This window comes from Capricornis sumatraensis, chromosome 4 (assembly GCF_032405125.1).
Source record: "Capricornis sumatraensis isolate serow.1 chromosome 4, serow.2, whole genome shotgun sequence".
Lineage (NCBI taxonomy): Eukaryota > Metazoa > Chordata > Mammalia > Artiodactyla > Bovidae > Capricornis > Capricornis sumatraensis.
In genome coordinates, this window is record NC_091072.1 from 154006522 (window position 1) to 154028287 (window position 21766).

General features: G+C 55.6%; 1 protein-coding gene across 1 annotated transcript in view; it reads right to left on the reverse strand.

The window, feature by feature from the left end:
• Nucleotides 1-3246: 3246 nt before the first annotated feature.
• TMEM184B (transmembrane protein 184B) overlaps nt 3247-21766 on the reverse strand; it is a 49461-nt gene continuing 30941 nt past the window's right edge. The window contains exons 4-9 of the mRNA XM_068970821.1: nt 12794-12884; nt 12245-12320; nt 9255-9346; nt 8284-8453; nt 7631-7825; nt 3247-4521 (exon numbers count right to left, since the gene is read on the reverse strand). Coding sequence (XP_068826922.1) covers nt 4280-4521; nt 7631-7825; nt 8284-8453; nt 9255-9346; nt 12245-12320; nt 12794-12884 — 866 coding nt within the window. The 3' untranslated portion in view covers nt 3247-4279. The remainder of the gene's footprint in view (nt 4522-7630; nt 7826-8283; nt 8454-9254; nt 9347-12244; nt 12321-12793; nt 12885-21766) is intronic.

The following is a 21766-nucleotide window of genomic DNA, read 5'->3' on the forward strand; positions in this document are numbered from 1 at the left end:
AAAGGAAGTGACCACAGAGGCAGGTGGGGAGATGAGAAGACAGATCCTACAGTTCTGAACCTTGGGATAGGGGTCGTTAGAAAGGGAAGGGTCCTACCTGTCCATCCTATTGGGTGGGGGCGGGTCACTGCCATTGACTGCTATTCTCCTGGGAAGTCTGGCCCCAGCCCCTCCCCTTTCCCTATTAGACAGCTGCCCCTTCCCGCTGTTTATTTATTGCACGAGTCTAAGTTATTCTCCCCAGCCAGAGGCCTAGCGCCCACTGCCTGGGAAATGTGGCGTGCAGTCCTGAGCTGTACTTTATATTTTATATCTGCAAATAAAACACATTTTATCTTATATTTAGGGAAAGCCGGATAGCAAAACAACCAAAAAATGTGTTTTAACAGAAAAGTGCCCGGCCCCCAGAATTTATTTATTTTTCTGACTTACAGTAAGCGAGTTATCCGCCTTCTGTATTTTGTAGACTTCCTGAATAAAGTCAAGTTCTCTTTTTCCACAGTTTAGAAGTATGTGTCCTGGTTTATGTGTTTTTTTTTTTTTTTTTTTGCGGGGATGGGTTCTGAATGAGGGCCCCAATATGAATTCAGCTTTCAGTCCCATGCAGAACCCTCTGCTGGGTGGGAGGGTTTCCTCCAATTTGCAGATGAAGAAACTGTGACCCATCACTAAATCTAGCACCTGGGCTTGCACTGGAGTAGGGTGGGTTGGTGGGGGTGAAGGGGGATGTAGGGTGGAGGTGGGAACCAGACAGGGTTTTGTCCTTCCATCTGGGTGCCTGGAGCCAGGGAGCCTCCCTGGGGAAGGCAAAGCTAGGCGAACAATGAAATGTAGGGTTAAATTCCCTGGGCATCCCGTCAGCAAATAAACAGTCCCACCCAGAGAGGAAAATTCCCCGATTTAAGAGGAATTGCACTTTCACATTGAGGTCTGACTTTCTACAGCCAAGTAAAAAATATTTTCCTCATGTTCCGGAAAGGCACAGGGAGGCAGAGAGAGAAGTGACTTCCTCCGCCCCGGCCTGCAGGCCTAGAATGCAACCCTGGGTCTCATCCTAGGCCCCAAACTCCCCGCTGTTGTTGCCGTCCAGTCACTGAGTAGTGCCGACGTTTTGCGACCCCATGGACTTCAGCATGCCAGACTTCTTTGTTAATTTAATCCGACCTGCCAGCACTTCTGGGGCACCCTGGGAAGGAGTGTTCTGTGGTTCAGGGGTCAGGGAAATTGGGGTGTGTTTTTCTCTAGCTGTATGACCTTCGATGGCTTATGTCACCGCTTGCAGCCTCAGTTTACCCATCTGTACAACTCAAGAAGTGTAAGGTCGTACGTGGGGATGCCAGGGGCTGCAAGCTTCCGCAGGCAGAGTGAACGCTTACCCGAGAGCACCTGATGGCCAGGAGGAGGAGTTCCATGAGGCTGGGTATGGAGGGATGGCTGGGCTAGAAGGATGCTTCTGGAGAGGACCTGAAAGCTGGGAAACGGCCCACAGGCCCACAGGCCCTTCTGCCCTCCCAGGCTGGGGTCCAGGATCCTGATGCCGAGACACAGAGCCCAAGCCCGTGGAAAGGACAGCAGGAAGGCATGCGGGGACCGAGTGGAGGGTGGCGGCTGGGAATTTCCCCGCCCGCGCCACATTCCTGAGCGCCCCGTCAGCCGGGCCAGGCCACAGAGGGCATGCAGAGGCGGCAGGGAGGTGCCAGGTGTCCGGCACATGCCCACTGCTGGGCAGGCCGTGCTCCAGGACTCCTGCCCCAGGTCCCAGGGTGGAGGCATAACGATGGACTAGGAGGCATGAGGATCACAGGAAATTCTTTAAACCCCAGGGAGACACCTGCAGGAATGGGGCTGCTGGAGGGTGCACCCCGTTTAGCTGGTTGACTGAAGCCAGCACGAGGCACCAACCCGCTGCTGGGTGTCGAGGTGGGTGGACCCCTAGTGACCAATGTCCCACTGGCCAGAAGAGAGGGAGACACTCTGGGGACCTGGACCCCAATTTCAGTCTGGCAATGTGACCCCCCCCATCACTTATACCTACAACTCGGACAGAAGAGGGTTTTCTAGGACACCTTTGAACCCACAACCACTAAACCCATCCCCAAACATACATACACGGGAGCTGGGGGAAAAAAAAATCTCACCCACCAGCAGAGAAGATTTCAATACAAGCTATATTATCTCATATATATATTTCTTTCTCACTGTATTTGCTCACTTCTGTCACGCATTTAAAATGTCACAGAGACCAAAATAGAGCGGCTTTCTGGTGGAACTCATGGCAGTCATACACGAGATACAAAACTAGGGGACTCTGTCTTCTCATACATCATACAATTAATTTTTCAAGTATTTTTTATGTACAAAGAGCTACTCTATCGGGAAAAAAAAATAAAAATAAAAAATAAAAAGACAAGGTAGGTTACACATCCTAGGAAGGAGGGGTGGAGTGGTTGGGCACGCGTTCCCAGCCCCCATCTCCCCGAGGGCTGCTAGCTCCCTGCCATGGGGCACCTCCCGTCCACCTTGCAAGTGGCCAGGGGCCAGAGCAGGCAAAGACGGGGGTGGGGGACAGGGAGTCCACAGCCCACTTTGGCCTGGAAGGAGAATCAAATTTATGAAAGCAAATGACAGGGGCAGCCCAGAGGTTCTCCGTGGACAGCCCGCACCTACCCGCTGCCTTCCTGCACAGCTTGGTACCAGCTGGCCAGGCCCATCCAACAGGGGCTCACAAGCTGGCCTTTGTGCCCCTCAACCCCAGTGCTGGCTTGGTCACCAAAAGAGGCCGGGGAAGACTCCTGGGATGGAACCCCCTGCCCGACCTTGGCATGGTTCAGTCCAGGAGTGGCCAAAAGGTAAAGAGATGCCAAGGTCCCTCAGGGCTGGGCCCCCTTCCCCTTCCCCTCCTCCAGGCTGGTGCAGCCCACACCCGCGTGCTCTCTGGGTTTCATGTGACAGGAACTCCTGCCTGAATGAACATGCATTGTGTCCCATTATCATGAGGCTCCTCCAAAGACAGTGGCCAGTGGAAGCCCGGCCTGCCTGGGGGCTCCGGCCCTGGGAGGCTCCATGCATGTGGGCGTGGAGGTGGGTGAAGGGAGGGGGACTGGTGGTCCTGGCCACCCCTGAAGCCTGTCCAAGGGTACTTGGCCCTGCACTACAGGATCCACTGAGTGCCAGCAGCTTAACAGGGAGCCCCCCAGGGAGTGTCTGGGCCAGACTGACGGCCGGGGGCAGGGGCAGTGGGGGTGGGGGGCTTTCATATGTGACTAAGGCACAGAAGAGATGGGCTGTGGGGCCAGATGAGGCAGGACACCAGGTCCTGTGTGGATATGGGGCCAAAGAGAGGAGTCCCCCAACTCCGGGCTCCCCGCCGCATGCCCCACCCCTCCCGCCTGCACTGCTCCTCCTCCGGAAGCTGGTCTGCAATGCAGAGACCAGGCCCTCCTTGTGAAACAGGAGCAAGGAGCCCCAGGGAGAGACGAGGATCCAGCAGAAGAAGGAGGGCTGGGAGTCCCTGACCCTTTGAGTAGCTTGGATGCAAGGGCTCTGCTCAAGATGCTCTCAAGAAGGACCCCTCGTGGGAGGGCAGTGTGGACTGCTGGCTCCTCAGCAGGCCCAGGGGAAGGGGCATGAGGCAGGCAGACGGGGCGGCCCCGGAGGACACCCAGGCGCCCTCTGAGGGGGGTACCCATGGCTCTTGGTGTCTGGCTCTGATCCCTGCAGCATGCCAGGCAGGCCTGGGTCGGGAGGAGGGTCTGCAGAGAGCATCTGTGCCCCCTCCTCCTGCCCAGGTGAGGCTAATCTAGCATGGGACCAGGGGGGCAGGGTTGGGAGCAGGCAGGAGCCCCGGGGAGAGAGTATTGCACGGTCTTTGGGGGAGGGGTTTACGTCTGGGGGAGGAGGGTGAGGGGCTGAGAAGGTGGCAGCCGCTGGTCCACAACACAAGCATCGGGGCCTGGGCACGGCTGGTCCTCACAGGACGAGCTGCAGGGGCACGGGGAGTTGCTCCCACCATCCTCTCCCCATGGTCCAGGCGGTAGAGCCGTGGCCTTGTATAAATATTCCTGAAGGCTCCTGGGTGAGCCTGGGCCGTACCCTGGGCAGACGGCGGCGTCGGGTTGTTCCTCTTGAAGCGATATGTGAGTGTTTCTGGTCCAATAAATTAAAGGGTGATGCCAAGGCTGTGCCACCCGGCCTCCCCGCCTGGAGGTGAGGCCGGAGGCAGGGCACACCCTGCCCTGGGCCAAGGGGCCAGTCCTTCCCCCGCCAGCAGCAGCCACCCCTAGAACTCATCATCGGAGCTGAGCAGGAGCGTCTTCTCGTTGTCGCGGGCGCCGCTGAGGCTGTGGGAACGAGAGAGGCCGTGGGCGCCCCCGCGCCAGGTGGGCCCGGGCTCCAGGGTGGACTGCTGCGTGTACTGCTGGTAGGCAGGCGAGAAGTTGTGGATGGCATCCTGCACAATGTCGTGGGGGTTCATGGTCTCCTTGAGGCTGCTGGAGATGCTCTTCATGGGGGCACAGCGGCCTGCAGGGAGGAGGCGGGAGGTAGGGTGAGGGGTCTGGGCAGCAGGGTAAGGCAGCTGGGCCCCCACCCCTGGTCCCAAGTGTGTGTCATCTAACCAACCCCTCTTGGGACAGAGAACAGGGTCCTGGGCATGATAAGGGACGAGCAAAGGAACGGCTCCTTTGGCTGCAGAGCACCTCTAAGGGAGACAGGGGTTGGGGGGGGGGTAGCCTGGGAGTAGGGAAGGGAGCTGGGGTGGAGACTGGGGTGCTGCAGGCATGAACCCAAGGACCCCAGGGAGTTGCGGGAGAGGGTCCAGGCTTGTGGGATGCTCCCCTTCACTCTGGAGAGGAGACCAAGGGCCCGCTCCACCCAAACAGGCTGACGGGGGCCTGGACCCACAGCAGAGCAGACATCCTGGCTCTGGCAGGGGGGCCCCTGCCTTGAGGTGCTTGATCGCTCAGTCGTGTCCGATTCTTGGAGACCCCACGGACTGCAGCCCGCCAAGCTCCTCTGTCCATGGGATTTCCCAGGCAAGATTACTGGAGTGGGTGGCCATTTCCTTCACCAGGGGATCTGCCTGACCCAGGGATCGAATCTGCAGCTCTTATTTCTCCTGTACTGGCAGGCGGGTTCTTTATTTCTTTCTCCTAATTCCCTAACATACTGTGCTCAAGGGCTCAGGGAGGGAGCAGGGGCAGAGATGGCCCAGGCCCCCAACTGAGACGTACGGGGCGAGCCCCACTCTGGCCTCAGTCTTCAGACCCAAATCCACGTGCCCTTTCCCCTTTGGCGTTCTCTGCCACAGAACAGAACCAAATGCCCCAATTCCCCATCAACGAGCACTGTGCCCTCAGAATGCACAGGGCATGTTTCAGAACAATGAGAGAGAGGATGAAGCAGGCAAGCTCTACGGAGGGCAGCCCTTGGCAGGCGCTCTCCGTGCCCCAGGGGTGCTTGTGCGGGAGGAGACGGGGACACAGAGAAGGAGCTAGGGAGAGACTCATGCTGGTGACAGGAGTGGCGTGCAGGACAGACGTACAGACTGAGTGGAACCTACCGTAAGGGCCGTATGTCGGCACTGCCCGAGGCCAAACCCGGGGCAAAAGCAGGGCAGGGGGAGAGGGAGGGGGAGCCAGAGAAACAGAAGACAAGAGACAGCTGAGTGAACACCTCATGCCCATCACCGAGGCGGGCACCTCACCGCATACGCTGCCCGCCCCACCCCAGGTCCCGCCCCCACCCAGCTGGCACTCAGGTGGCCCCACTGCCCCTCCAGGCCTGGGCCGGGGCAGTTCTGTCCATCTAGGAGACTGCTCCTTCAGGGCTCAGGCCTTCTTCTGCTGGGGGACCAAGAGTGGACACCCAGAATGCTGGTCGGAGTTCAACCTCTGCACCTGAGGAGGGACCCCCCACACCCCACTTCTCTTCACGCTTGGCTAGAAATCCTGAGCCTGTGTTACGTGCGTTGCCAACCTTGCAACACTTCATAGATGGAGCATGGAGGAGAGGGCGCTTGACAGGTAGAGACCACACCACAGAGCTGGCTTTGCACTCAACTCTGATGGGGGCTGAGAGAGGCCGGGCACTATGGTTAACAGGTGAACAACTGGCCTAGGACCCACACAGTGGTGGGCAAGGGCGTGCAGCAGCTTCCCCAGGCTGGGCTGGGGTCCTTGCTAGAGCTGGATGCCTGGCCACGCTGTTTCTGGCTGGGGGTGGATGTGTCTCAGGGCAGTGGGCGAGAAGAGAGCCCAGGTGACCGCGGAGAGCCTCTGTGGGGAGGGCCACAGAAGCAGGGCCTTAAACCATGTTAGACCTTAATGGTCTAGAAAGGGTTCTCAGCCATGGCCTCAGGCTCAAGGCACCAGGGTGACCAGGTACCAGGGACATTGCCCTCGACACTGGGAGGGTGCTGGCCACATCTCTTCCAACTGGTGGGAAGTGGGTGGGATGCCAGCTAGCAGCAGTGAGCCCTGGCCAGCACAGCCCCTCTGGCACTAAGTGTAGAATCCGAACCAGAAAAAAGATGGAGAATGCCCAGGTGGAAACTGTGTTGGGTGAATGTGGTCAGGTGCACTGGAGTTGAGAGGCCTGGAGGTGATTCAGTCCACACACCTATAGCAGCCGCAGGTTTTCAAGGCCCCTTCTCAACCAGGGAAAGCACAAGACAAGTAAGGTGGGAAGGGGCCCCCTGAGGAGCCCTGCAAAGGCCAGGCCAGTGTTTCTACACTCAGCTCAGCATGCCCAGTGAGCCCACGGTGGGCACAGGTGGTGGGCCTAGGCAAGTGGGCCCTGGGCCTTCAGCCACACACGCAAGGAGCTGGCAGCAACCGACCCCATGGATAGATGTGTTAGACCAGGAGACTTCCTCCTCCCCAGACCCTCCTGCCTCCTCGAGGGGCGAGCTGGTTCAGGCATTGCCAGCCTCTTCTTCCTCGTCCCGAGCCTTACCACTCTGCCCAGCAGCAGCCAGAGGCAGCGCTCAGCCCCTGCTTTTCCTGAGAGCATGTCAGAATTGCCTGGGGAGCTGTCAGCACATCCTGCCGGGCCCAACCCAAGGGCAACTACTGCAGAATCTCTGAGGGCGTGTCTCCAGGGCATCTTAATATACAACTGGGGTTGCCAACCGCTGTTCTCACAAAGCAAAGATTAGCAGGTGTAAAAAGAAAGCTGTTAAAAGCTATTACCATCCGAGTCTGTTTTTTAGAAGTAATCAGGTTAAAAAAAAAAAGCTTTAGAGACAAGGAAATTCTAGGACAAAATGGATAATGCTGTTCGATATCGGAACCTGAGGAATCTGTTTATCCTAGGGTCTCTGTCCTGGCCTTCCCATGGAGATATTGCGCTTCATCATCTCAGGTCTCCATACTCCAGACCTGCTGCGGACCAGTCCTCACCCCCACTGACTTCCAGGACCAGTCCTCATCCCCACTGACACCTTGTAACTGGGGGCAGGGGTGCTTGGACCTCTGTGGCCCCTTTCCTACACCAAGGGTCCCCTCCTGACCTCCTGATCCATCAATACCAGAAGGACCCTGGGAGGCAGGAGGGGCCGAGGGGCAGGGCCGGGAAGCACTCTTCCGGCTGGTGGGGGGTCGGGGGTCAACTCTAGGACCCTGGCTCATACCTTGTGCGTCCAGCCTCTTGTCGGCATAGACCTTGTAGGTGAAGGCATGCCGCAGAGCCAGAGCTGCAAAGAACATCTCCACGCAGATGATGAAGTCCTGGTAGCCAGCAGCCACGGTGCCCTCGCCCACCGACACGCGGGCCGAGTGGATCTTGGGGATGGCCCCGCACTTCTCCAGGATGGCCAGGAGCATGCCTGGAAGGGGAGGTATGGAAGGGGCGCCACGGGCGTCGAGCCCAAGACTGGGTCCCCTTCTCCTTTTCCCTCCACATAGCGCCCCAGTGCCACACTCCCCCGGGAGGGTGAAAGCAGGGTGCACGGCTTCTCCTATTGGGTGGGAGTGCTGACACAAGCCGGAGCCTTGAGGAAAGTACCCCCCAGGTCCTGGCTGGACACCAACCCTGAGATCCCCCTGTCCAGGAAGCAATCCCACCAAAGCTCCTGGCTCCAGTGAAAGGCTCTGGGGGCCCAGACTTCATGCCCCACAGGTGCTCAGTGGACAGAGCTCCCTTTGAGCTCCAGCCAGGATCGCCCATGGCAACCCCGAGGCCCAGGCCCTCGGGGCACTGGGGATGGTGAGCAGGAGGCAGAGGACGAGGTTGAGGGGACAGGGAGGCACGGGCTGGCCTCGCAGGGGCCGGGAGGAGGCTCACCTTGCCAGAAGGAAAGAAAGATGACAGACTTGACCATGAAGAACTTGAGGACAGGGCTGTAAGGGCTGAGCAGCTCCCGGGTGGCAAAGTAGAAGAGGAAGAGGGCATAGAGGGCCAGGCTGACGGAGATGTTGTAGACGATGGTCACGTAGAGGTAGCCGCTGGTGACACTGCGGGAACCGGGGACATTCTCAGGCTTGAACAGACCCTTCTGAGCGACAAGGGGCCTCCTTCCCCCTTTGCCCTGCCCGCATGCCCCTTCACATGGCTCTCAGAAGGCTCCCTGAGCAGTGCTCCCCAAGCCACTGATAGAAGTGGGCAGGGCACCGGTGAGCCTTGCCACCTGCAGCTCCATTGCCCACGCTCCTGGCAGAGGACTCCAGGCGGCCTCGGGGGCAGGGCCTCAGCCTGATGGTCCAAGGGACAGAACCTGGCTTGGCTCTTTTCACTTGAGCCACATTACATTCCCTCGGAGCCTCTGTTTGCTCACCGACCCCCGGGGACTGTCGTGCAGGGTTACAGGGGGTGTGTGTGTGCAAGCTCAGGGCCTAGACACACAGTCATGTTCACTAAACCCTCAAGTGGGGTGTGTGTGTCAATCCACGCAGAAGAGACTCAAGCTGGGGACCTCAGGGATCTGGCTCTCTCGTCCCCTCCCTGGGAATGGTCACTGTCCCTTCTTGCCCCCCTCCCCCCAGGGGCCCCACTCTGTTGCCTGAAGGTGACAGATGCTCCTCTGTCAGAGGCAGGGCCAAGTGTGATGGCACCACTGCCAGGCTCCAGCCCTGGCAACTCAGGGGTGCAGAGAGGCATGAGGACAGATGGGGTCAGGCTTGCCCTCCACTCGGACGACAGACACAGGCGTGGGGGCAGTCTGCGGCCACTGCTTCCCTCAGCCAGAGCCTGAGCCTCTGGGCAGAGCTGCTCACTCCTCCCCACACGCACCTCGGAGGAGGGGACCCACCACTTACTCAAAGTCACCATCCCGGTACTTGCCGAACGCCTGGAGGACCACAGTGCTGACGGCCATGAGTGGCTTCACCACGCAGAACTGCAAGGTGGCCTGTTGGAGAGAAGGCAAGAGGCAAGGCTGAGCACACGGACCACGGAGGCAGCACCTCCTCTGGCCAGCTGGGCTGGTGCCAGGAGCCAGGGGATGGGAGAGGCCCAGTGTCCTGCCCCCGGGGGAACTGCTGCCTGCAGAAGACATGAGACAGTAATAGGGCGATGTGGCTGCGTGCGAAGACAGGAGGGTGTGAAGGAAGAATGGAGGAGACACAGAGACGGAGATCCCACAGGAGCGACCACTGGACATGCTGAGACAGGAGGACTGGCAGAGGGGGCAGCCAGGGGCACGAGCTCAGCCCAGGGGCAGACAGCAGACAAGGACGAGGGGTTAAGTGCTGGTGTGCGGGCGGCAGCGGGGAGCAGGCCTCCCACTCTCGGTGGGTGAGGGCCTCCTCGTCCACCCCAGGTCTGGCCCTCTGCCCCATGCTCTGGGCCTGGGTCTAAGATTTATGTTGAGCTGGGGTTTTACTGACGATGGGGATGACCCCAAAATAGGAAGTAGCCCAAAGCCCAAGAAAGGCCTGGAGTCCCGACATGAGTCTGAATTCTGGCCTCATCAACTACCCGCTGCGGAAGCTCGAGGGGGCAGTCACTCAGCCTCTGAGTGGCTGTGCGTGAAGGATGGTTGTAACCAGCCCCCTGTGGCAGGGTCGCTGTGCAGGGACTGAAGCACAAGACCACACAGGCTGCCCTTGGAGGTCTCCCACCTCTGAGCACTCAGCAGAGGCCTCTGCCACTGAAAGAAGCCCTCAGTTGAGTTTCCACAAGTCCCTCCAGAGGCCCCAGTAAATGCCAAGGGGAAGTGCAGGGCCCATGTAATCATGAGAAGCACCTCTCTCTAGGGGCTTCCCTGGTACCTCAGTTGGTAAAGAATCCGCCTGCAATGCGGGAGACCTGGGTTCGACTTCTGGGTCAGGAAGGTCCCCTGGAGAAGGGATAGGCTACCCACTCCAGTATTCTTGGGCTTCCCTGGTGGCTCAGTTGGTAAAGAATCCGCCTGCAATGCGGGAGACCTGGTTCGACCCTGGGTTGGGACGATCCCTTGCAGAAGGGAAAGGCTACCCACTCCAGTATTCTGGCCGGAGAATTCCATGGACTGTACAGTCCAAGGGGTTGCAAAGGGTTGGACATGACCGAGCGACTTTCACTTTACCACTCTCTAGAAACCCAATAAATGTCTGCCACAAGGTCCTGCTTGGGGAGATGGGATTAGCTTTCAAAGGCTAAGCTGGTGTGGTTCCAAATGGGGCAAGGACCTCAGAGCAGAGAAAGTAACCTGTGGAACCCTAAGTTTCTGATCCGAGAGGGGCTTGAGTGAGGTTTGCAGGGGACCCCTGGGCGAGCTGAGCTGCAGGGCTGCCAAGACGAGAGGTGCACATGATGGGGTTAGACGGGTGATGCCCACAAACCCCGCTGCTCCCCACCCCCTCAAGGAAGCGGGATCAGCACCTTTGGGGAGGGTCAACAGCGTGTCCCAAATAAGTGCTGGTGCTGCCCTGGCTCAGCATGGTGGGGGTTGGCTGAAGCGACCGAAGATTCAGACCCAGACAGTGGCCCTGATGACAAAGCTGCGGTGTCCTCTCTCCAAGGGGAAAGGGTGAGAGGTTTCTTTAGTTCTCGCCTTTGACTACCTGTCCCCGCCACCTCCAGGACCAGCAGCGGAACATCTGGGCCCACAAGGCTGGGGAGTAATTTCCAACAAGGCAACCAAGCTAGTGATCTGGCGTCAACACTTCGTACACAATCTGATGCTCCAAGAAGAAGCTCAGAGAGTCACAGCTGGGTCAGCCCTAGTAAACAAAGGCTCTGAGAGGCCCCACCCTGAAGCCGGGACAGTGTGAACTCTTTCCCTGCAGGTCCCAAGGGGAGGTTTTGAATTTAGAAACACCCGAGGGAAGGAAGATCTGGAAGAACTGGAGACTGGCTGTCCAAGCAGGGCTTTGTGGGTGGGGCTGTGCACAGGGCGTGGCCCTGCCCAGGAAAGAGCAGAGAGGCCAGCCTCCAGCAGCTCTGGGGATGGAGTGTGAGTTTCATTTCCCAAGATGATGCTGCTCGATGCTGGATGGGCTGATGGGCCCTGTGGAGATGAAGCCAGGGTCCTGCCAGCGGGGCATGGTGCCTGAGGCCCTCCTGAGCAAGGGATGGCAGGCTCAGAGCCAGGCTGTGTTAAGGGCTTTCCTTCATCTGCTCCTCAAACCATCCCTTGAGGTTAAGTATCATTATGCTCATTTCAGAGAAGAGGAAACCAAAGCTCAGAGAGGTTTTGTAATTTAGCCAAAGTCACACAGTCAAGAGAAGAGGCCAGAATTCAAATTCAGACAGTCAGAGACCCAGACCCAGGCACCTGAGCACAACACCATGCTGCCTCCTCCCAGGCCACTCGAGACCACTGGGAGGGCGGATCTGGAAACTGGGAGCTGCTGGGCTGCCTGCCAAGTGGGAAATGGGGAAAGAACCAGAGGCTGCGCAGGTTTGTTCCATCGTGTTCCTCAACGCAGAAACCCTCCTGGCTCTAGCCACAGAAGACAAGTTTTCACACTGAGAGTCTAGAATCGCCATGCACTTCCTCTGACTTGCACACACACATCAAGATTTGGATGAAATGAGCAAGCATCTGGGGGCACTTCCTGCCTGGGGTGCCTGCCAATGCTCCTCTGAGGACACCCCGCTAGTGCTCGTGCATCCCTGACAGCACGGGGAGACGGTGCCTCGCAGGAAATGGGGACCCCGCTGGTGGGCCAGGAGCAGGGTCCTCCTGGCCTGACGCCTGCCTCTGCTGCTCTGTCAAACCAGGGGTAGCCTAGTCCCTGCAGCTGCTGCTCCAGGGCACAGACCCAGGCTCCTGGTCCCCGGCCTGCAACCTGTGACCAGCGCAGTTGTAGGAGCTACCCACCTGCTTGCAGAACCGTAGGAACCCGATGGAGTAAGTCTTTCCCCAGAGGCAGCAGGTGCCATACATACAGCTGGACCTGGAAGAGGCGAGTGGAGAAGGGCGGGTGAGCGAAGAGAGAGCTGGGACTCAGGAAAGCAGGGCGGGGGCAGGCCACCCTCACTCTCCTTCACAAGCCGGGGTGGAGCGGGGCAGGGCGGGGATCAAGCTCGGATCCTGGGCAGTCTTTGAGCCTGAGGGCAAGCACTGGGAGAGACACAGCATGTGTGGCAGGAACCCTTGGGATAACAAATCAACCCGAAAGGCACTGAATGGGAAAGCTGCAAGAGGGAAAACATAGGCAAACAAGAAAGGACAGGAAGAGAAAGAGCCAGGCAGGCCCTCCCCAGAGTCCCAGTGAATGACCTCGCTCAGGAGGTGCAAGAGAGGCAGAGTAGGTCAAGGTCACAGGCAGAGATGGTCTGTGTGACTGGCTGATGCCAGGACGGCTCAGAGAACGTCAGGCCCAGGAAACAGGGTGGTGGGGAGGGCTCCCGGGGACTTCATACTCACTCGATGGGCTTCCCTCTGATCTCTGACATGATGGAACTTTCCCCTCCGAGGTATTCATAGCACAGGCTCAGGAAATTATAGATGACCAAGGCTGTGAAAACAAAGTCCAGAGAAAACCACTCAGATCAACAGAGCGGATAAACAGATGGTGGAATTCTAAACAGCAATGAAAGTGAATGAACCACAGTCACAGGCAGAGACTGGAGGTGGGGAGAACTGGAAGTGGCGGGGGTGGGGGGCGGACCTCAGCAATGTAAGAACCCACAGTGGATATTCCACTTGTATAATCAAACTCAGGCCCAGCTAAACCGTGGTGCTCACAGACGCTGCCGGTCTCACCATAAGGCAAGAACGTGATTACCACCAAATGCAGGACTGTGAGGGGCGAGCTGGGCAGGCAGGCTGGGGGCTTGAAGAGCTGACAGGGCGCACATTCTGGGTTTTAGCCTTATAATTGTTTACAAGTTTTATGCACTTTTCTGTTTCTGTGGTACAGATCACACTTTTATGACCAAGCAACAATTAAACATTCTCCAGAAGGATCTCAGGAGAAATTCTCAGCAAGAATGAGACAGAAAGAACCCTTCTGCATTCATCAGCGTGTAGCAGCATCTTAGCCTATAGCACGATAAGCTACAACAAAACGTATGAGAGGTGCCCAAAATACAATGCAAATGTTTCGGGAAGCTGGGCCAGCGCGTTCCGAATCAGGACACAGCTTGACATCGCCCACAAAGATACAAAATCTGCAACAGCCACCAACGGGGGCACAGCAGAAGTATGCTGTGAGTGCTATAAATACAGCACCACGTTGTAATAGGTCTCCTGGTCAGAGGACTTCTGAGGGGTCAGCAAATGAAGGCTGCGGCCTGCAGGGTGCTAGAAGTACCAGGATGTGCCGGAAGCCAGGGCACAGAGAGGAGGAGGACGCATGGAGGGAAGGTGCAGGAGGCAGACCAGGGGACGGGGCAGGGACAGGACAGGCGTCCAGCAAAGGAGTGAGGCCAAGGGGAGGGTCAAGGCAGGGTCAGGGGATAAGAAGATCTAGGGAGACGCCCCAGCGGCCCTGCAGCCAGCAGGCCGCTTCTCATCTGACCCGCCACCGCGTGCAGCAGAAAGGCCTTCGAGGCTCCCAGAGCAGGCCCCTGGCTCAGCTCAAGGTCTTTCAACAGGTAGCCTGGTTCCTGCACACCCCTCACATTTCCTTCTCAGCAACACAAGGTGCCCCGCTCCCCTTGGCAGGGTCTTATGCCCTTCGTGCTTCTGCCCTCGGGGGTCCCACTGCCTGTGCCCTGCCCTCTGCACTCCTGGAACCATCAACCCGTCAGACATCACCCTTCCTGAGAAGTCCCTGGCCATCACCATGGGGACCTGTGCATCCCACATCCACAGAACCTGCTGATTTGCAGACACCAGGCAGCCCTTCCCCCCTGGAGTGTGATCGCCGACTGGGATTAGCATGGGCCCAGCCCTTGCCATATACTAACATAGAAGCTTGACTGCCTGGAATTGGAGTACAGCAGACCCTGGCCATACGTCTGTAGGTAAAAGTCGGCCTTTAGCAACTTGGAAAGGGCTGTACACCCCTCAGTTGGTCTAACCTACTAAGGCTTCATGTCTGGGGCTGCGAAACGGGGGCCCAGGTGGCACCCTGTATAAACAGGACCCATAATAGCACCAGCCACCTATGCTGTGACGATCCCCCTAGAGACACACAGTGGAGGGTTCCCAATGTGGCTCTGCTGGGTGCCTCCCTGTGGCTCAGTTTTCTCATCTGTTAAACAGGGCCCCAAAGAGCACCTATCAAGTTAGGAGGTGGTGGGGTGTCTGTGAGTACGCAAGGTGCTCAGGAGAGTGGCTGGCACCCTCCGCATCGGTGGTCACGGCTGTTTATCTGCCCATCTTCCCTGGGGGCCCGCTGTCCCCCGACAAGGCTGAGCGCCCTGTATGTGGTGGGAATCTCCACTGACTGGCCTCCAGATCACTTTCCACTGATAGGAACTTTGGGCATCTGAAGGCAGGAGGTGAGGAGCATCAAGCCAAATCTGATGTCAGCCTACTAATACGGTTTTATCCAAAACCATATAAGGCCAAGAGGAGTGGACGTGTCTCTTCCAAACGGTCCAGCTATATTGTAGTCAATGGCATTTTTCCAAAGGCAGACACATCCCCAGATGCTGACACTCCTCTGCTGAGAGATGAGGGTTTTCTTCCCTCTTCTCAAATCTGGGTGAGCCGGGGAGACCATAGCGGAAGCAAAGCGTTTTGACATCTGATGTTCTGGTTAGAAAAGGCTTCTTTCTTTACAACTTAAAAAAAAAACTTATTTATTGGCTGTGCTGGGTCTCCACTGCTGTGCACGCTTTTCTCCAGTTGCGGCGAGCACGGGGGCTCCTCTCTGGCTGTGGCACGTGGCCTGCTCATTGCGGTGGCTTCTCTTGTTGGGGAGTACCGGCTCTAGGGTGCATGTGCTCCGGCTGCTGCAGCACACAGGCTCCAGAGCACAGGCTCAACGGCTGTGGTGCAGGGCTCAGGTGCTCCAAGGAATGTGGGAGCTTCCCAGATCAGGGATCAAAGCCACGTCCCCTGCACTGGCAGACAGATCTTTACCACTGAGCCACCAGGGAAGCCCAGAAAAGGCCTCCTTCTTCTGGTTTATCCTCTCTTGAGATGCTGGCCCTTAGACCCGGCCATCATGCCAAGAGGAAGCCCACACTGGTCCATGTGAAGAGTCCACATGAAGAGGCTCATGTGGCAGGAACCCAGGCCCCCAGCTGATACCAGCATCAACTGCCAGCAACATGAGTAAACCAGACATCAGATGATCCATCCTCGAGCCTTCAGGTTCTCCAGCTCAGGCCCAGGTGCCACGGAGCAGGGCCAACCTGTCCCCAGTGTGCTCTGTCCAAATTCCTGACCTGTAGTATTCATGGACAAAATAAACGGCTGTTTTACATGAGCCTGTTTTGGGGTAGTTGTGTATACAGCCAAGGGAGCGGAATGTACATAAAACCTCTTCTGGAGTCCCCACATCATGCCATGATCTCTCAGGCCTCCCCTTGGGGGTACATTCAGGTCACTCTGCTAAATCCCAGAGGCAGACCCAGCTGCAACGCCACCTTGTCCTTGGCTGGTCCCCTGTCTCATCGCCATGTTCATATCACACCCCACAATCTCTGTGGATCCGCCTGCTCCTTCAAGCACAAGAGGCAGCGTAAAGCGGGCAGCAAGCCAGGGACCCTGGAGCCAGACTGCCTGCGTGTCCCACCGCTTAGGCTCCATCACTTAGAAGCTGTGTGGCCAATCTCTTCAGAGCTCTGGGCCTTGGTTTCCTCATCTCTAAGCCGGGGATAACAGCTCCTCCCAGGTGGGGGCTGCGGTGAGGACGGGGCTCAGGGCTGAGAGTGTGGTGCCTTATCTCGAGGCTGGGCTCACAGTGAATACTGCGCAGTGTTACCCACTGTCTTCTGTAAACACCTTGCAGGCAGGACCCGAGGCCCACCCCCACAGCGATCAAAGGGCTTGGCACTTCCACACTCAATCAGCAAGGAAGAAACGAATGGGTGGACACAGGCCACAGCTCCAGGTGAGGCTCAGAGAGGAGGGCTGTGGGTGTGGCCCTCACTCAGTCCTGCGCTCAAGGTGCTCAACCTCTCACGGGCTGGGAAGCTGCACCTTCCCCAAGGTAACTGGACTTCCAGTCACCAAAGTCCAAGGGAGAGGCCACAGGGCCCAAGGTTCCTCTGCCCCTCTGTCCAGAATCACCAAACTAGGCTATCTTGCAATCCACTTCTGGGAAGAGCTTGGTGCCTGAGCTCACATCCTTTCCTGTGTCGCAACATACGTCAGCCTGCTCCTGAATTACATGGTCTGGTCCAGCTCTCTGTCCATATGCAGCTCTGCATTCAACTGGTGAGATCACCAAACTTCATCCATCTCTCCCAATTCAGGATTTTTGACCTTTGATCAGTGCTCTGGGGCCAGACAGTCTGTAAAATCCTGATCTGCTGATGGTTTCTGTTAAAAGAATCATTAGTGAATAGATAATGCATCTTGGAGAAGGGAAACAAGACAGAATCTCCTGGAGATGACTCAACCAGCCCACACCAAGACCCACTGACCATCTGGACAAATCAATGCCCTTCCTAGGAAATGACAGAGCCATGCAAAATACCACCCCCACACTCCAGCATGTGTGTTTAAAATGGACAGCTCAACACACAGCCAGGGGACAAACACAGAGATAAGCTGGCCCTGAACGTCACAAGAGCAAAAAAGATTAACCGTGGGGGTTCTCACCTGACCACGCTTCTGACCACAGCTCCCATTCTGGTTCCCTGGAGAGACCCCAGACACACAAGTGACCACAGGGGCCCACAGGGAGCATCCAGCATCAGAGAAAGAACGGGCTCGCTCTCTTTCTCGCTAACCCTGGACAGCCAGGTACCTGGAACTTCCATCTCCATTCTAGACACCAAATCTTAAATGAACTGGAGACAAAGGCACACAATCAGAGGCAAAAGACTAGATCCAACTGCTTAGCAAACAGGGGGCACCCGAACATTCTTTCCTGCTTTTCCAGTGGCTGCTGATCATCATGGACAATAACAGATGCACGTGCTACAGCCAGGGGGGTGGGGTCCTCCCTCAGCGCCAACCCCGGACTCTGAGCCGTGCGCTGGCCCTTGCTCCTCCTCCCTCTGGCTTCTCTGCCCTTTGCTGTTCCTGCTCACTGCTGCTCCTTGCTGTCCAAAAAGCTGACTCCGGTCTGTCTTCTTTGGTTTCTTCTCGTTGCCTGTCTTTATCCTGATGGGTTGAGCTCTTCTGATTCCTGGCTCTCTCAGAGCCGTGGCCAGCAAGGGCCACGACCAGCCCCGTGAGTCCTGCTGGCAGCACACCGGTCGTTGAGTCTTTGGGGGTCCTCAAGCTGGTGGTCCTCAATTGCACTCTCCCCACCTGGGAAGAAGTTTTACTTTGGACCCGAATCCAGGAATCCAAGTTCGTCCCAAATTGGAAACTGGGTGGAAGAAGCGCCATTCTTTGCTTCTCTCGTGCATGTAAAACCTCTTCCCTGAACAAGAGTTCACACTTTTGCAGGGAAGAACCTAGTCCTGTATTCCTTCCCCAAGCTTGGCCGCAGAGCAATTCCTGGACCTCAGAGACCCAGACCAGAGTCTGGCCTTTGGCAGTTACTTTCTAGGTAACAACTTGGGGCAAATTTCTTAGCCTATGTGAATTTTTTTTTCACATGTGAAACATGGGGATGCTAACAGATACTCTACCAGGTAACTGAGATGAAAGAATGAGCTAACAGTAATGAAAAACCATGTGGTGAACTGTGAAGTGCCGCCCAAACCCTATTAACAAGACAGTGCCCACCCAGAGCAGCTGTGGACACGTTTCCCCATCTGAGCTTCAGCCACCCGCGCCTCTCCAGCCACCGAACTCCCCAGGGTGTCTCAGAGTCATCTTTAGGGGCGACCCCTACCCCAATCAAGCACTAAATGCAGGCAAGGGGGCTGGATCCCACCGCTGCACCATCTGCCTGCCCTGTGCACCCTGGTGCTCCACTCCCAGCTCTGCGAATTCTGGCCTTTACCAGGTGGTAGACGCTCAGCGGTAAAGAATCCGCCTGCAATGCAGGAGACCCAGGTTCAATCCCTGGGTCGGGAAGATCCCTTGGAAAAGGGAATGGCAACCCACTCCAGTGTTCTTGCCTGGAAAATTCTATGGACAGAGGAGCCTGGTAGACTACAGTCTATGGAGTCACAGAGAATCGAACACAACTGAGCAACTAACACTTCCATTAGGGGCACTGGGCGAGCAACCATTTCTCCCTAGATAATGGAATCACTAGCTCCAGTTCACAGGGTTTACCTCCATTCTCCCCTGAAATGGCGCTGAAATGAGAAGGAATTGGGGGGAAAGGTATAAACCTTCAAAGGCAAGGACATGGTCCCAGAGGCAGCAGGTGCCATGAGTCAGGGGGATGCCATAAAAGCTCTGGAAGGTGTGGCGTGGCCACTGACTTGGGGACAGGAGGGAGCCAGTAAGAACCTCAGGAACCTGTGTAACCAGGCGTGCCAGGCAGCTCTGACAGCTGTGGGTACAGATGCGAACACCAGCTACAAATCTCCAGGTAATGCTCTTGGCTTTTTCCTTTCGAGACAGTTGAGATGGTTCTGCCCGCACAGAACTTGGCCCAGTTAAGGGCAGCAATGAAGAGACTTGCAGAAAATATAGACAGGAAGTCTGAACACGAAGGGAAGATGTCCAGGGCCCTTTCCCAGCTATAGCTCAGCCCCTCAGCTTCCTCCTCCTAGAAGGCGATGAGAACATTATTCCCTGGGGAAACAGGCCCAGAATCAAAGAGCCTTCATGTACTGTCTACCCCATCACTGCATGCAAACAACAGAGGAGCAACCTCCCTGGTGGTCCAGTGGTTAAGATGCCCCACTGCCACTATTGGAGGCGCGGATTCAATCACTGGTCAGGGAAATAAGATCCCATATGCTGCAGTAAAAAAAAAAAAAAAGAAAGAAAGTAAATAAAAGGCAGAGGAAATGTCCCACGTCCTATCCACGTCCTCCACCCAATTGGGAAAGGCCCAGCAGTTTTAAGACCCATTCTTCTTTCCACTGTTTTAGATTTCTTACTTTGGGCTCCCACGTGTACTTGGTATTTCCTTTATTTATGTGTGTGCTCAGTCATGTCCGACTCTTTGCAACCCCACAGAGTGTAGCCTGCCAGGCTCCTCTGCCCCTTGGATTTCCCAAGAAAGAATACTGGAGTGGGTTGCCATTTCCTCCTCCAGGGGATCTTCCTGACTCAGGGTTCAAACCCGTGTCTCTTGCATCTCCCACACTGGGAGGCAGATTCTATACCAGTGTGCCACCTGAAAAGCCCAAGCCCCATTCTCAAATATATTAAAAAATAAAAAAAATAGCCAAGAACACCAGACATTTGAGGAAAGCTTCTTATTCAAAGGTCAAAGAGCAAAGTAAGCAAACAAATGGAAGAAACTCAAGAGACAGAGATAATGTGGGGAACGGAAGAAAAATGTACTTAGCATCCCCGGAGAGAGAAGAACAAAACCAGGAACAAGGGAGAAAGAGCAGGGGAAAGCTCCTGACATTTTACAACATGATACAAGAAACAAAACCTTCAACAGAAAGCTCAAAGGTAAAGATTTAAAACATAACCAGAAGAATTCCTGGAAAGCGGAACAAAGAAAGAGATGGAAAATGCCAAGAAGCTGTAAAGGAAATTTGAGGCTCAATCCAAAAGTGCAACGTCCTACTTAACTTACTCCAGAAAGGGATGATAAAGTGGAGGGGAAGGAATTATCAAAGAAACATTCAGGAAAATTTCCCAGAACCTTAGGACATGAGTTGTATCCACACTGAAAGAGCCCACCAGATGCCCTGTACAATGAACACCCCATCTCTTGTGAGATTTCCAAGGATAAAGGCAAGATACTAAAGAGCTAGGAGAAAAAAAAAGAGTTACATACAAGCATTAAGGACCCAGCAGACTTTCCAAAAACAACACTGGGAGCTAAGAGACGGTTAAAAACACACCTTCAAAATTCAGAGGGAGGATGATTTTCAATTCAGAAATCATATTCCCACTGAACACCAATGAACTTAAACATTATAATAAAGATATTTGCAGATAATGTTCAGATTTCAGAAAACAGAACTCCCATGCAACCTGTCTTCTCAGGAAGCCCCTGGAAGATGTGTGCTCACCAAAAAGGGCAAACCTCAGACACGGAAAAGACGGCACCCAGGGAACAGGCGGTTCACAGGAAAGACGGCAGGATTCCTGGACTGACGGTGAAGGAAAGACCCAGGACAACAGCTGAAAAGCAAGAGGCGTCGAGGACAACCAGTCCAGATGCGAGTAAGGAGGGCGGGGCTCCAGGAGGATCGCCACCTGGAACACCCAGAGCTAGGAGACTGCCAGGAGGGCTTCTTGTTTTATTCAACTGAAGCGCTGGGGGGGATAAATTAATGATAAGAAACAGAAAACAGCAAGCCAAAGAGGCAGACAAGTAGCAACCAGAAGGAAAACAAAGCTGAACAAGGAAACGTCGTCTTGGGTCATTGTAAGGCTGAGCCCTGAACAGTTACAGATGTATAATCCGCACACTGCACGCAGACGAAGAAAAATGAGGATATGATCATATTAAAAGGAGGAAGGAAAGAAAACGTGTGTGTGTGTGTGCTGCAGCTGGAGATAGGATACCTCACTCAAAGCCTTCCTTGGACGTCCCTGGCAGTCCAGTGGTTAAGACTGCATTTCCACCACAGGGGGAATGGGTTCAATCCCTGGTGGGGGAACTGAGTAAGATCCCACATGCTGCATGGCGTGACCAAAACCAGAACCCAAAACCAAAACAAAAAGCCTTCCGCAGCAGGAAGTCACTATGTAACCCTACATAAGACTGGAAAGCTAAGAAATAACCTATTTTTAGGTCACTCGAGCAAATGAAACCAGTTTAAAGAGTTGAAAGTAGGATGACCTTGAGAGTGAGGAGGAGTTGGGGCAGTTTTGTTTCAACCAAGAGCATATATTACTTCAATAAAAGTAAAATTTCAGTTGCTTTAATTTTGTTCAAAAAAAAAAGCAGACATCTTTAAGAGGCCAGACAGAGAGTCTGGCTCTGAGCTGGCCTACACAACGGGCAGGTTCTATCTGAAATAAGAGGCCCCCAGCCCAGTCGATTCGTGTCCCTTCCCGAGTTTTGGGACACTGAGGAGGAAGGGTGGGAGGGAGAATGAAGGTGAAGTGGGCTTGGTTCTTTTTGAATTTTAAGAGACACAGTTCAGTTCAGTCGCTCAGTTGTGTCCGACTCTCTGCGACCCCAAGAATTGCAGCACGCCACACACCCCATCATCAACTCTGTGGGGGCGGCTCCTGTGGGCAGCTGCAGATAAGAGCACCAAGAGGGAGGTGTGGAAAAGGCCA